Genomic DNA, 16,619 nt, shown 5'->3' on the forward strand with positions numbered 1-16,619 from the left:
TTTATTGGGTTGCCTAAAGATGATATGCAATGATGCTATATAAATAAAAAGTACTAAAGTAACTAGAAAAGTCCTAAAAACATGCAAACATCTCATAGTTTTGCTGCTGCTTTTAGTGAAAATAATACGTTTTGGGCTGTGGACCAGTATAGCTATTACTCAGTGGGCTGCACTTTGATTTGTCTTACTGTAATTAGCATTAACTCCAGGGCTGAAACATGCTTCTTCTTCTTTCTTTTTCTTTTTTTTTTTTTGTTTGATGTGATATGTCAAAGCAGTGAGTAGGTGCCTCTCCTTCCTACTGCACACGTCTCTTCCAGAGTCTGTGCACACCACTGCTGTGCTGCTGTCCTGGTGTCTGTACAGGAGTGTGATCATGTAACAGTGGAATACAGCCCGAAGATCCACACACTGGAATCTCCCATAGCAGCATGGAAGCAGCCCCCACTGAAACATTTGGGGATTTTTTTTGTTTGTTTTTTTTGGTTTGGATGCAGACCAAATGTGTGTCACATCAAACCAAAAAACAACACAGACAAACCAAGAGACGTCAAGCTACAGCATGTTCTCCCATCATATCCCCCACCGCCTGTGTTCTTCTCTACCGTAGGCTGCCAGCCGAGTCCCTCTTCCCGTTGCAGGGAACGGGGGGCGGGCTGTAGGACGGAGCAGCCAGCCAGCGTCGGGGCTGAATAATTGATCTCTCTCTATCGGTCAGGAGGACGTTAGTGGGACGCTTCTCTCTCCATCCCTCCATGTGATTCAGTCGCTCCTTCCCATCACGGTGTTAACGGCAGCAGCTTCACCCTCCGCAAACCACCACCCCCTCTACTCCTCCTCCTTCTCTCTACGTGTGTGTGTGAGAGAGAGAGTGTGTGAGTGTGTGTGTGTGTGTGCAGAAAGACGAAGCGCCAAGCAGGAGGAAGCACCAAGGACGTCCTTTCCCCCCCTCCTCAGCCCCGGGAGCCGGAGATGCAAGGGACGAGCAGTTAGATTAGCCTGTGCTGCTGTTGCCTGCTGTAGGAGAACTTGGATCCGGAGGCTGCTGCGGCTGAAGCTCTGCTCTGTGAGTGTGTGAGGAGGATCCAGCCGGTAGCCGGACGGAGGTAAATCGACGCTCGACGCTTCGGTGCATGTGAGCGGCGTTGGGGAGCTATCCGCTGTCGGTGGTGCTGAAAGCAGCCTGATCAGACGAGGAAGTGCATGTGTGCCTCTGCTGCTCCACTACCCCCGTCTCTCTGCACGAATATGCACAATACGGTCGACTTTGAACACATTTACCGCACATTCACCGTGCACACGCATATGCAGCTGTAAACACGCGTGCACCAATCCATATTTGTGCGTAATTATCGTGTTGTGAGAGCAGCTTTTTTTTCCTCTCTCGGTGCCGGAGTGGGATGGCTGTGTCCAATGCCCCTCCAATGGAGGATGGAAAGTTTTACCACATGATCAGGAAAAATACACAGGAGTGGTTTAGTCCGGCGTCCACATGCATGACAAAAGAGTGTCCTGCCAGGCTGAGGACTGGCACTGAGCACTTTTCTCTAAACTCGTGTGACTGCAGGCACAGCTCGGAGGTTATCAGTGATTGTACCCCCCGACACCGAACCCTCAGCTGTCCGGAATTATTGAAAAAAGCGACACATTTGCGAGGAAAGAGTGAGCAGTAGCTGTTGTTTTGGTCGGGACTTTGGAGATGTTGTGTAGATGTGTTTGAACCATTGACCTCGGTGTCCTTCAGTTGGCGCATTGAAGAAAGAAAACGCGCCTAACGCACAGATAGTGCATATATGCCCATTTGTGAATGTTTGGCGCAAGCTTTAACAGCAACTAAGTGTAGAGTCAATTAAGAAACCACTGATTAATGTTTCAATTTAAGAAATTAATTATAATCTGAAGTGAAGTCCACATATAATCTCACAGTTTTTGTCGTTTTTTTCCCTTTCAGATCTGGCAACGAAGGACTTCTACTTTTCCGCAACTATTGAATGTAACATCGATCAGATAAGGAAGGCAGGGAATTAAAAGCCATCATCATGAATTTCGTTATGAAACAAGCGTTGGGAGGTAAGTTCAACCTTTTAATTGAGAGTGTGTGAGTCCGCTCTTGTTTCTGCTGGAGATTTTATTTTTCTTTGAAGTTCTGATTTAATTATTTATTTATTTTTTTAGCACCTGCTGCTTTTTCGCGTCTTTGTGTGCAAATCACACAACATTATACTGCTCAGTGTTTTAAATCAAAAGTCACATATCTCCTTTTCTTTGGGTCCCTTTCCTTTGTGCGTTTTTGCCTTTGCTTCCACATCTGCTGCTGGCTCGTTGCGCATTTTGCGCAGTTGGCCCCTGAGGCGCACTGAGAGCAACTTACTGTAATAGGCTAGTGATTTGTAACGTTGACTGAACGATTGTGGCCAAAAGGGCTTCTGTTGTTGCGCAGTGCGTGCAGCCTGCTAACACAGAGGTGACTGGGTGTTACCATAAATCAGGCTGTGGCCACTCTTATGTCGACATGCTGAGGACGCAATTTCAACCTGAAGGGGGGAAAAGATAATCAAGCCACAATCTTCTTTCAATAATTTCATTCCAACATGCAGGCATGTGAATGATTTTCTAATTGCTTGTGCTGCAAGGATTCCCCCGACATGAGATTATCATACCAGAGTAATGAATTCTGAAGGAATATGGAGTTGTTATCATGTATGAATATGCAGATGGTGCAGCGGAAGGTGGAGGTACCTAAGTGGTTTCCACAGAGCACTGACTGCTGGGTGATTTGTCCACAGTGGGCCCTCAGAGCCAATGTTTGTTCAGACCAAACACTGATCTGCTGTTGTGTCTTCATGCTCTGATTTACATGAATAAATAAGCCACAGGAAGTTAAATGTTACATTTTCTGACTCTGGCTCATCACGTGAACACAAATCCATCACTGTCCTCACACTCTGATTGGTGCATGGCAGCATATGATGTCACCATTCTCCAGTTGAGACACTTGGACCAACCAGCAGAGCTCAGAAATCTCTCAGGTGAAATAATCCAATCTGTTCTTCTTTTGGCAAAAGGCTGTGTTTATGTAAAATGCCATAACCCATAGTGAGAGGCTGATGAAATGTGTTTCAAGCTGTTTCACACTCCCCCCTATTAAAAAATAGATTTCATTAAAGTCTAATAAGCCGGAGCATCTCTTGCACCATTGGAGCCACTGGATGATGTAACCTTTACACAGGAGAGAGTGTTGTGCGTCTCATGGATCTTCCCTTCAACTTGAAGGAGTACATCACTGACCTTTGGAATTGTAAATCTTCACTGCTTGAAGCTTCAAAGATGTTTCTGTCTGTCCTCCTTTGAGAACTTTCTGTGCAAGCTTCAGCACAGCCATCATCCGCCACCAAACTGGTCCTGCAGTCTAATCCACTTCTCCTACACTGATCTGTTTTAGAATCACAAACACCTGAACTTCTTGTTCAACTTTAAGTTAGAAGAAAACAGCAGTGCAACAAAACCCAGACAATTTCATGTTTTCCATGAAAATTCAGTTTTATTCATGTGTTAACATAACTGCACAAGGGTTTTCTAATCATCAATGAGCCTTTCAACACCATTATCTAACACAATGTAGCATTAGAACACAGGAGTGATGGTTGCTGGAAATGTTCCTCTGTACCTCTATGGAGATATTCCATTACAAATCAGCTAGAATAGTCATTTATCACATTAAGGATGTCTAGACAGAATTTCTGATTAATTTAATGTTATTTTCATTGAAAAAAAATGATTTTCTTTCAAAAATAAGGACATTTCTGAGGGAGCCCAAACTTTTGAACGACAGTGTACATAAATAAATGAATGAATGAATAAATGAATAAACAAATAAATAAATAAATGGCCTTACTGAGGGCATCATTATAAAGTAAGTTATACTATTTCTAGCTGGCTAAATCAAGTTGCTACTTTATACTGAAAGTTCAGAAAGTTTTGTTCAGTTCACATCATCAATCGTTTCATTAAACTACGGTTAATGGTCGTACTGTAAATAAAAAATAAACAATCTAAATAAATAAAACAAACGAACTTCACAGCTTTTATTTTGAAAAGAATACACTATTGTTAGATTTTAGCTGTATTTTTACAAGGATTCATTCCAGTGTATATTGTAGACAAACTGTTGCGTCATGCATGTGCTGAATGAATAAACTGATTTGGGAGCCCAAAGTTAATGTCCTCCACTTTGACTGGAGCATCAGGCAACACCCAAAGTCAGAGCTAAATACAAAATTTAACCACAGAGCTATTTCAGAGCCAAACTGCTGCTTTCTCACCACTCAGTTTTCTTTTTCGCTTAGTTTAGTTAATACTAAATAATTATCCATTATTTTAAAATTCTTTCAGATTCAGGTGCAGTCAACTATCATTGTTCAAGGGACTCCAGCTACAACTGCAGTCTTAACAAATCAACATGTCAAGTTTGAACATGGAAGAGCAGAAAATTGTGATAAATTTCAGTGTGGTACTGCCTTAATGAACGCGTGTGGAGAGGCTCTTGAGTGTGTTGATTGAAGTTCTCCAGGAGGGAGCAGTGGTGGTTGAGTGAAGTACTGGCACATTGTTTGACCACGTGTTTTCCATTACATGACATTATGTGGCCTGTGTGTGCAGCTGTCACGGTTTCCTATGTCCAGTCAGGATCCACTTCATCAAACAGCTGCTGAATTTTTTAGCAACACATACTTGGTGTGATTTCTGCAAATCCGCCTTATTCCAACTGATTTCCACTCTGATGCCGTTCTTGGCATTCTGTTTATATTCATTTGCGAACAGCTTGTCACGTTGTCAGCTGGGCAGGTGTTTCTCAATGGCTCAGTGATACGACGACGCTGCAGCAGCGGTGTCGCCTGCTGCCTTTTTTCCATTGTTTACATTTTGGTTGGATGAGAGAAGCCCGTCTGCTTCCTCGCCGTTTGTCCAGTGAGAGCTTCCTGAAGTGCACGGATTAAAAAATATTAAAAATGCATTTAGATTGAAACTACAAATGAATAATTTACAGAATAATGTTTTTTTTTTAAAATCGGGAAATCTAGCAAATGCACACATCTCTGACAGATGTAGACCTACATTTCTTGATAAGGGAAATTTAATTATCTCCCCGGATTATCAAGATGCAAGAAATCAAATGGATTGTTTGTATAATATATACAATTAAATATGCAGCAAAATGGGACTGAAATTCGTTTTTGCCTTTTTGAAGACAATAGCACTGGTTTATCTTGTAATAACCTATTTACCACAAGTTGGTTGTTTTTTTAAAAAATATAATTTGCTTTGCATTATACACGTACATATTTGCTGATACTGAAACAGTTTTATCTGCTGTTTCAGGCAGTTACTGGCACGCATTCACGTATGACGAATCAGTGAGTAGACTCTTGAAACGTTTGTTCCAGGTTTGTAAGTCATCACGTCTGCGATGTCAAACTGACTTCACTGTTGTGGGATAATGTATTACATGATTTTCCAGCCTATCTGCACCAAAACAAAGACAGGAGCCATGATGTTATGTAAGAAATTTGGAACAATTACACAATAAAAGTGATCTTCACATCATGCAGAAAAGAAGTGGAAATCAATGTCAGTCAGGGGCAAACAGATTAAATCCAAAACTGCAACGTTCACATTCAGAAACAGTCACAAAACATACACGTTGGTGCGTTGTCTTCAGGTTTCTGGTCTTGTTTGCCATTTTGACTTCCTGTATGTCAGCTACTGTAGCTGTGTGTTCATCCCGTGTGGAAACGTGTGGAGGGTTTGTATGTGGGTGTCTTTGGGAGCAGCGGGTGCCCACTGCCTGGCTGCTACAGAGCTTCCCGTCAATAAAGAGGAGTCAAATACCCTGAACTGTGCATAAAAGAAATTTCACACATGAGGAAAACCAGGCAGTTTGTGCCGAGGTCTTCACCTTCAGCAGAGTATTTCTTTCCATCTTGGGGAGCAAGTTTTTTGTTTCCTTCTTAAAGAGTAATGAGTTTTCAGTGTGCAGTGGATTAGCTGTGGGCTATTATCTCACTTCTCTTTCTCTCTGTGTGCTCTGAGGAGAAACTCGCACTCCATCTGCTCCCATCTAGGCCCTGATTTGTATTCTGTCGGCTTTATACAGTGAAGAGCAAGGTCGTCTCGCTAGGCACCAAGGAGGCATTCATCTGTCACCCATGACCCTTTCATCTTTTGAAATGCAAGTCATAGATCAGAAGTTCTCAAAGTCTTTTCAGTCAAGGATCCCTGCATGACGGACTTTAGAACAGTTATACAGAAGAACTCTCCTGAAGAGACAATTGGTAGTTTATGCTGGGATGTGAGAAAAGACCAAGCTGGTGGTCAAGTAATCACAATTCATAGGTATTTAAAACAACCTACACCTAGGCAAATGATGTCATTAGTGCTGCCAACTAGTGGTAACTACTAGTACATATACCTTTCTACAACCCATCATGTTCCAGCTTGGTGCTAAACCATCCTCAGGCAAATGGTTTGTGGCAACAAGTGCCATCCTAACTAGGAATCAATCAATGAATCAGTCAGTATTTATGTACCACAAGTCATGCATCAAAGGTACATCCAGGTCTTGACCATAAACAACAAAGCAACTTGAGTTGGATTAGCAACAAAGCTAACGTAGCTACCTGAAATTTAGTGAGTGTGCTTTTCATGTTTCCTTGGAAAATGTGACTGACTTGTACTGACATATCTCTAGATGGCTAGCATGTTAGTTGTCGTAGTTTCCTAACAAGTCCGAACAAATCAACTACTTTCATTGCTACTGCTGTTTCCATTCATTTTATTTGAAGTCAACAAAGCAACCCAGTTAATTAACACTTGAAGGCCATACAAACCTCTGTTACTAGACATGATTAGACTTTTTGTCAGGGCTGTGTGTGTGTTTATAGTCTTAGCTTGACTGACATCTGCTTCACTGTCCCATGAGTTTTCTTGCACCTGTTAGGATCACACAAATTGTGCCTTCATTAATAATAACATATGAATTTTGGTGGACTCCAGTAGTTCCTAGCTTTTCTGAGCCAAATGTCAATGTGAGCCTGCTCAATCGGACAAACTGCTCCAAAATCAGTGTGGTAATGCAGGACTTTTACCTTTACCACAGTTACAAAAGACAAGTGAAGCAGAGTTGTTGAGGAATTTCACCTGCTGGCATGTTCAAGTAGGCTCCAAAACACATGGTCAATGATTTCACAGTAGCACCTCCAAGGAAATACACACAATCATTTTAATGATATTCGTTTTTGCCTTCTGGATGTGGTTCAATCAGGTTTGGACAGAAAACCTGAATATTCATTTTTTATAAGGACTGTTTTGAAAATATGTTCTGAATGAAACAGCTGGAAATATGACAGAAAATAAACAAAATACTGAATGAATTGTGAAGATTTAGCTGGTAAAGGGGCACCATGACACAGTTCTATGTGCTGCATCAAACCACAACTAGGATAGCATTTCATATATCATATGTAACAGGCACTTTTGCAGCCTATATCATGTGTCCAAGGCCTAAAACAACAATATTAGCACCAGATAAATACCCAAAGTGTGCAGCTTGCATCATTAAAGGAAATGATTCAAATTAAAGGCATCTGTGTGCAATAGATGTAAACACAGGTGAACAAAAGATGGGACCAGGACATCCCTATTTTAAAGCAAACACCTTTTTTTATCCTTTAAGGTCCAATGAATAAAACCAAGCTGAAGTAGAGTGTTTCCAAATTCTGATTAGTCCAAGACCTCCTGGAGTCCCTTGGCCATTTTAGAACTACTGGCCATAGCTCATCGATGACACGTAGGGAGAAAAGCAGGACAAATGAGGAATGGATGCAATCTGGCTGGCAGTTAAAGCTGTGTGTGTGTGTTTTTGTGTGTGTGTGTGTGTGTGTGTGTGTGTGTGTGTGTGTGTGTGTGTGTGTGTGTGTGTGTGTGTGTGTGTGTGTGTGTAGGTGTGTGTGTGTGTGTGTGTGTGTGTGTGTGTGTGTGTGTGTGTGTGTGTGTGTGTATGCGTGTGTGTGTGTATGCGTGTGTGTGTGTGTGAAAGGCTTTTATCACAAGAACAGGAAGCCATGGCGAGGGGAGAGGGGAGGACTTATTGCGGATGACATCATCAAAGTGCTCGTAAATAGAAGTCAGCTTTCTTACTCTCCCGCCTTTTCCTTCATTAAAGCTCCTCCTCCTCCTCCTCCTCCGGCCTTCTGGTGCCCTCGGCCCTCGGAGGAAGAGGAGGAGAATGGGGTGTAGGAGGAGATGAAAAGTGACAAATTGATCTGTAAAACTGGGTGTTATATCATCAGCGGTTGACGGCAGAGGTTGTAAAGTCGCGCCGCACTCTGGACCAGCAGAAGCTGTAATCTCTGTTTAATGGGAGATGTTTTCTGTCTTCGGTGGCCTCCGAGTTCCTCTCCTCTCTTTTTCCTTCCAACCCCCCTGCTTCAATTCATTTCATTTCTTAACCCCTTCCTCCCTCTTCCTCATCTACTCATCTTCTCTGTCACGTTCCTCCTTACCTCTCGTTTCCTCGCCATGAACCTCCTCAACCCTCCCTCCTTTCACTCCACCAATCCTCTCTTTGCTCTTCCATCCTTCAATTTAACTTTCCTCCCCTTTCTTCTCTGCTCTCCCTCCTTCGGCGATTACAGTAAATCTTAAGGGCAAGGCAAGGGGACCTCAATCAGGCGACCACAGGGGGAAACTGGGATGTGTTTGTGCGAATGTGTGTGTGTTTCTGTGTGTGATTCAGTGCTTGCTTGTGTGTGGCGAGAGAGGGGGAGAGTGCAGCAAAGTGTGCGACAAACAGAGAGACTTGGGTGGACCTTAGTAGTTGGCTTCAGCTGGCATTAGACGATAAAGTGTAAGAGTGTGTGTATGTGTGTGTATTTGTGGGTTCTCAAGAATGACTGGGAGAGAGATGATGCTCACACAAAGCAGGCAAGCAACACACAAATGCGCCAACACGGACACACAATCAGGAAAGGCATCAAATTCAAACATACTGACAGACTGACAAATAAACCAGAGAATGCACACACACACACAGACACACACACACACACACACACACACACACACACACACACACACACACACACACACACACACACACACACACACACACACACACACAAACACACTGGGAGTCGTAATCAGTGGGATGCGACAAACCTCCCACCCAGGTAAAAACCACAGGAGGCAGAACAGCACAATGAACAGATACAGCAGCCTGCAGGTGACAACATTTACACACATCCACTCAGCAAACAGGTAAACAATCTCTTGATAAACGTCCACAAATAATAACACAAGATAACACACAAAATTAAGTTTGGATTTGAATTCATCTTTGTGATTGCAGTTTTCTGTGCAAACCAGCAGTGTGTAATTTACGAGAGAATAAGAAGTGTTAGATTTGCAGGTGCATGTTTTTCGGCAAAATTGCTGTCAAACAGCTCACGCAAGAAAGTGTAGTTTTGACGCGTATTTCCTCACGCTAGGTTTATAAATGCAGCCGCTGCCCACTGGAACAGATAGGAGGTTGAGTGTTTTGCTCAAGAAGACCTCAGCTGTGATAATGAAGGTCAGAGAGCTGAGCTGCAGGCCGACGATACCAGTTACACATCAGAAAAATTCTTAACCCTTAAGGCCATTTACTGGCTTTTGACTGGATTTCCATAAAAAAGTGGAAGACAAACAGACCTTTGACCAAAGAATCTAGTTGAGTTTTGACATTGATTTGGAATTAATGTTGGCTCAAACTTTGCAGCAAATAGAAACAGTGTTCATAAAATCAATTTTAGCACATAGCTGGAGGTTTATGCTCTTTTGCAGCCCTCTATGTTCCTCCCCCAGTATTAGATTATTTCTAGACTTGATGCAATTGGACTTTTATGTGTATTGGACCACAATGGATTATGCCCTTGATTTAAAGACAGTAGCTAAACTAAATTGAAACAATTCGATTTTTGAGCTCATCTAGGCTTCAGTTTGCAAAACTCTTGGCAAAAGTGCAGCTCTTCAATCCAACCACAGATACAAGTGAACACAACTCAAAAGTGCAATATGACAGAGGTATAATGCCGCAAATCATAAAAAGGATAAAAGTAGATTTTCTGCTTATTTACTTTAAAAAAAAAATGGAATCAGCATGCTCAACACTTTAACAAGTACCCACTAATGGAATAAAAGATGACTTCACACACTGTCTGTATAAACACAGCCTGCAGTTCAACCCAGTTTGGCCAAAACGTCTCCGCATGTCATGTGAATGTTGGTCTCAGCTAAGTCACTAATGGCTTCTTTTGATTTTGTTTGTATTGGCGCCTGCTGACAGTGCGTTCACCTGTTGTCATAGTTACAATGATGCCGTGGATCCAGACTATAAGCCACATCACTACCAAAATCTAATCAGGTGGTCCTTGTGTCACTTCTGACCTTGCCTGAAAATTTCATCCAAATTCGTTATTCCATTTTCGAGTAATGTTGCACACAGACAAACATACACCAATCGTCACATAACTCCTTGGCATAATAATAACGCGGTTTGATCCCAGTTTTAAGCTTAAATTTGGTCAAATATTTCTACAGAACAGATGAGCAGTTCAAGCAACGTCAGACAGCAGAACATCAGATGATTTCTTCTGTTTTCGCTCTTTCTGCCTCTGATAAATGGTGGAATTTTGAGAATTTCTTTAAAAGACACCCTGCCTTTCAAACCCGCACTGGTTCAGAGGGTTTAATAACCGCTAAACATATGAGCGTGATGGATGGGTTCGGTGAAGGAGTGCATAGAATAAGCTCATCTGACAGGGCTGTGGAGTGTGTCAGACCTAACCTGCGAACCCTGCTGGAAATACGTTATCACAGCAGCCGTGTGTACATATAGTCACAACAGAAACACAAATGTGGTGCATATGTTGAACTGCACTGAGTAATAGGTTGTGTTTGCGCACAAATACGATCTGAACACGATTGTAAAGCGTCATGACTAATACTGAGAATTCACTATAGGAGGCTGTATGAGGCAATTCCCCGTGCTCTGATTGTGTGGTCACATAAGAGATAAAACATCATTCTCCTGAAGGATTAATTAGGATTAGCTGAGAAACCCTGGAGGATGTGTGGCTGTGTGACGATACACCTGTTGTGTGACCTTACAACCCCCCTGGTACACGGACTGTTTACTTGTTCTAACAGAGAATGACAGACCATTTGAGTTTTTGTGTTCCATCTGCTTCTTATGTGTTTTGAAATCTAACTTGTCTTAATACAAGTATTTTTTTTTTCACGTAATGGCCATCCCCTCCCTCGCAGTGCAAGCAAACCCACATCTGTAAATGAACGGCTTTTACATGGCCTCTTTTGCACGACGTTCTTCTTTGCTCGTCTCCTTATCTTTTTTCCTTTTCATCTTCCACCCTGCTCGTCCTGCTATTCATCTTCCTCTGTCCAGTTTCTGCTAATGAGTCTGATATGGACAGAGTCTTTTTTGAGCTACAGGCATGGCCTCCCTCCTCCCCGCCGTCTTTAAATAGAGCAGCGGGACTGATCCATTCTCACAGCCTTTGCCGAGTTAGTCGAGAGTTGATTGCAAAGCTGTAAGAACATTTTTCTTTTGTACATTAAACTTTGATTTAAACAATGGAACTATGGCCACAGGACACTGAAACAGGATTGTAATGAAGCTGCAGTCCTGTCGGCAGGATTGCGATATTACAACATGTTATTAAAGCCCTTCAGCCATTTGCATGGAAAATGGAATCATCTTTTGTGTGTTTAAAAACTGCCTATTTTCTTTCCGGATTCTTGCAAAATGCTGTTCGGTAGGCTCAGTACACTAACATCAGGTAAGAGTTGACCGTTGAACCACAAGCTTAGATAACACGACATGTAATTTCAACACTACACATGATTCCTGCTGGATTTCATATTAAACCTTTGCGCATGGTTGGGCAGTCTCAGTTCCTTCACACTTAACTGCCCTTCAGCTGACTTGGCATGTAGGAATAATGTTTTATGGTGGATATCAACCCATTTTAACCCAATTCCAAGAAATGAGCCAGGAAGAGAGGCAATGTAATCCTGACAAATTGATGTGCAGTAATGATATCTGCCCACCTGCACACCTCCACGGCAGAGCAGGTTAATGTTCATGGTGCAGAGCCATATTTTCAGCGAGAAACTCCTGCAAAACCTCATTAAACCCCTTTGAACCACAACTACTTCACACACTGACCGGTGTCGAGTTTTCAGGATTGAAAGGTTAAATCACTCCGCCAAGGAGGTGGAGCCTCGGCAGAGTTATGTGACGATCGTTGTTGGCTTGTCTGTCTGTCCGTCTGTCTGTCTGTTAGCAACATTACTGAAAAACGGAATAACAGATTTAGATGAAATTTTCAGGGAAGGTCAAAAATGACACAAGGACCAAGTGATTAGATTTTGACAGAGATGCAGCTTCTAGTTTGGATCCACAGATTTGTTAAAGATTTCTGTATGATTGCGAGATAGCAGCACGGTGTCACTGTAACCATGACTACACTTGAACACTACATCAGCTGCCTGCTAACGATCACGATTGTGATCCTACTACAAGTCAACCATTGCGGACTTATCGGGACTCATCTGTCCGAAATGATACAAGAAACAATTGATTAAATTGTGGGGATGTTTCCGAGTCCCATCAATTCCTGTTGCCTGCTACATGTTTAGATCACGCGATTCAGTATAAAACAAAGTACACAAGCATAACACTCGCCTGTGCTCAGCGCAAGGTCATTTTGTTTGAGGGTACATCTATATTAAATAGTCACATTCTATAGTGCTGTGATTTCTGCCACAATATTTTTCAAGATTTCAGCCATTGGAAATGATACAACTAAGCAGCCTTGGTGGAGTGCTTCTCTTGTTCTATATTTAGTCCCAAATTAAGCAGTTCCTTTACCATGCAGCTTTTCAAACTGAGTAACTGCTACAATTTTTATTCAGCTTACATCACACCAGCCAACTATCTAAATGTTACCTAACAAGTCAGTCAATATTTACAGGATTATAAAGTTCTTAATACTTGATGAGATTTGGGTATAAACATATGACCTGGAGTCAAGGTTTATTATCATCTGCATTACATCTCTGAGCAAGTTTTCAGGAGATTTGAATTTATAAGCTATAAAAAAAATAGAGCTCAAGAGTCTTTTAATCTTTCATCAAGCCTCAGTTGAAAAGAAGATCTTTCTTTTAATTAAACTTTAAGTTCATTAATGTGTCGTAATGAAGTAAATACAACTCCATGAGCCAGGTTGGAAAACTTTCCACCAATTAGTTATGTTTTAATCGTATTCCACATATTTTCCTTCCTCCTTGGGGAGCACTGCTATCTCCAGCAGAGTGTTTTGATCAGTTCAGAAGGTTGGTGAATCACTTGTTTCTTGTGCAGAACAGATAAAACTGTAGAATTATGGAGCTAATCCAGATGGGTACTCAAATAAGCATTTAGTTCAAGGTTCTTGTCTTGTGATTTAGACTTCCATTATCTCTGCACTGGACTGGAAAGAGGATAAATCTGTGTGAGTATTAAGCTGCTGACCGGACCCAGTTGGGTTGACATCTCTTGCTCTGGAACTGATTCAACATTTTTTACCTCTGATCGCAGCTCTTTGGTCCCCGTGAGTGAATTCATGTGCTGAAGAGAGGAAGAGAAAAGAAGATAAGACACTACTGTGTTCTCTACACTTATCTGATAATAGTTACAGTCTGATCTCTATATAGACAAATTTCTGGTGCTTTCTCTGTTCCCCCTTTTTTCAACCAGACAGTTACTTAACCCTCTGAAGTAGGGCTGAAACAATTCCTTGAAGAATTTGAGTATTTTGATTACTAAAATGCCTCGAAATTTTGTTTTAAACACTATATGATTGAATACTGTAATGCAGATGCCAAGCATGGAATGGAAAGTGGAGACGGAGACAGGCAGAATGTTTTTTTTTTTAATCTGGTTACTCGATTAGTCGATAGAATAATCAATAGAAGACTTGATGTTAAAATAATCAATAGCTGCAGCCCTATTCTGCACCCAAAAAACTTGGTTTGAGACACATTATAGGAAAAGTCTAAAATTACACCTTTTATCAGAGCCCGAAACTGTTAAAGCAGAAAGAATTGTTGGTTTTTCATCTTTCTGGCGCTTCTTGAGCTAAATATGTGTGCCATTCTGTCATTAAAGTTAACCAATTCTATGCTTAACATTGTGATATTCAATGAATTTTTTTTATTTTGAAATTTTATTCTACATGTCTCATTTTAAACAAATAATTACAAAACCAAAGTGTTGCTGACTATATTCTGTAAAAAAAACAGAAAAATCTGCACTCTGCAGCATAACCAAGGAATTAGTGAAAAAAATAGGGACTTTTTGGCAGAACTGGGCTAAACTGCAGGCTGTATATCCAGTCCAGAGAGGACACAATTATAGAAAGAATTTAAAACATATTCTTGAGTGTAAACCTCATTATCCATGGTTGTCCTCTTTTGATTGAGGTAAAGGACTTTATATTTCAGTGAAAAATCAGCCCACAGTGAGTAAAAATGTGACAGTAGCAAGACATTTTTTAAAAAATGCCTCAAAATTGCTTGGGCTTCAGTTGGTTTAACTGAAAACAAATAATATAGCTGTAAGTTTATCCGAACATAACACAATGTAAAGCTGCTCTATATGAACCAAGGCAACAGCTGTATTGCTACTGATATTTAAAACTATAGCCATGAATGCAACTCTTAATATTAGAGCCAAAACTAACATTTAAAGCCCAAATAATATTCATTGTTGACATATTTACAAGATGACAGCAAAGTCTGAAAAGCATACACTACCTGTCAAACGGTTGGACACACCTTCTCATTAAATGGTTTTTATTTAATTATTTTGTACATTGCAGATTAATAACAAAGACATCTAAACTACAAAAGAATACATATGGAATTATGCTGTAAAGAAAAAAGTGTCAATCTTCAGTACTAATCTACAATGCAGAAAAGAATACAAATAAATTAAAAGCATTGAATGAGAAGGTGTATCCAAAATTTTGACTGGTAGTTTATATCCAAAAATAGGCATACAAATGCACATTTGTCTACTAATATTTGTCCAAATACCAATTTATCTGTGATAAAACAAGATTAGGTAATAAAAAAAAATCCTGTTCAGCACTAGTAACTATGACTGTTGATCATAACAAGTAGTGATGTCATTTACAAAAAAAAAAACCAAAACAACTTGCAACACATCTCCTTGTGCCTCCTCTAGTGAGTGGAATAAATATATTTTAGCTTTGTGTACTTTCTCACTGAAAACAAGAAAATTGTATGTATTTCCTCTGAATGCTTGGCTTGCCTGCACTCCTTCTCAACACTAACTGCATGTTTATGTACTTGCGCCCTACAATTATGCGTTTACAGCACTTTCAAAACTACGATCAGAAAGGAAAAGTGCCCATACTGTTTTTTTTTCCCTCCGCCTCACCCTACTGAAGGGGCCAATTTAAAAAAAAAAAAAAAAAGCCAGTCTGAAGATGATTGATGTATTGATACTTGACTTGTCATCATGGTCCAGCAACCCACCCTGAAGGTCTTTGTGTACACGGAGTGAGTCGACGGATTTATAATCATGAAGCAAGTGACAGAATCCAACCTGGGGGGATTTTCTGAAACTAAACTTACACAGCATTGTCTTAAGAAACAGCCACGTTCACAACATTTAATCTGTTACCTTAACTTATGAAGCATCTGAAGCCTTAGCAGTCACAACTATTGTCATCAATTAAAGAAAAAAAATGCAACAAGATTTAAAAAAAAAAAATTGAAACACAGATTATCTTCCAAAACATGCAAAGACAAAGGTAGAATACTATTTTTTTTAAAAAAAACTCTAAAAACTGTGAAAATAACAGCAAATATCAAATAGAATTAATCACTTTTTTTTTAAAAATGTATAGTCAAAATGTAAATAATTATTTAACAGTTTTTTTATCTGTAATTTAATAAAATTAAAAATCTGTAAAACAACTATTTTAAATTTATTTACCATTTTTAAATCCTTAATGTACATAACTTTTCTATTAAATAATGGCAAACATTTATGAAATGAAAATACTTTTTACCGTAATAAAAAGTGTCATTTCACCATTAAATGCTGCAAAAGCAAAAATTACAATTTATAAAAATACAGATTTTTGATGTGGCTAGTTTGAGCCTGTTTTTTATGCTTAACATGGAAATTCAGATTTTTCTTCTGTGATTTTACTAGTTATTATCTCCAATTTAACAAAACAGGGAAAATCTGCCAAAAATAAAGCAAACTGTTCAGTTCTAAACTGTGAAATATATACTTGCTTTTTGTACAGTGTTCAAGCACAGTCTTCTAGTCTTGGTCATTATTTTTGCTGTTTCCTCTAATAACTTCAGAATAAATGTATTATTTAATTATCTTAACAGGAGGACATTTATTTGAGGAGTGTTTTAACATCGGCAGTCCAGACCATTTGAGTTGAGACCAGATCTTCCCAGGACAATATCCTATG

The 16,619-nt window shown here is 40.2% G+C and overlaps 1 protein-coding gene across 2 annotated transcripts in view; it reads left to right on the forward strand.

Annotated features, from left to right (window-relative positions):
• Nucleotides 1-530: 530 nt before the first annotated feature.
• LOC111564844 (complexin-2-like) overlaps nt 531-16,619 on the forward strand; it is a 72,324-nt gene continuing 56,235 nt past the window's right edge. Inside the window, exons 1-2 of one of the 2 annotated variants that reach the window (XM_023264676.3) lie at nt 531-1,106; nt 1,952-2,070. In XM_023264676.3, the coding sequence (XP_023120444.1) occupies nt 2,040-2,070 (31 nt within the window). In that variant the 5' untranslated portion in view covers nt 531-1,106; nt 1,952-2,039. Of the gene's footprint in view, nt 1,107-1,514; nt 1,663-1,951; nt 2,071-16,619 lie in introns of those variants that run through there. The other variant, XM_023264677.3, reaches the window with a different exon arrangement.

This window comes from Amphiprion ocellaris, chromosome 13 (genome assembly GCF_022539595.1).
Source record: "Amphiprion ocellaris isolate individual 3 ecotype Okinawa chromosome 13, ASM2253959v1, whole genome shotgun sequence".
Taxonomy (NCBI): domain Eukaryota; kingdom Metazoa; phylum Chordata; class Actinopteri; family Pomacentridae; genus Amphiprion; species Amphiprion ocellaris.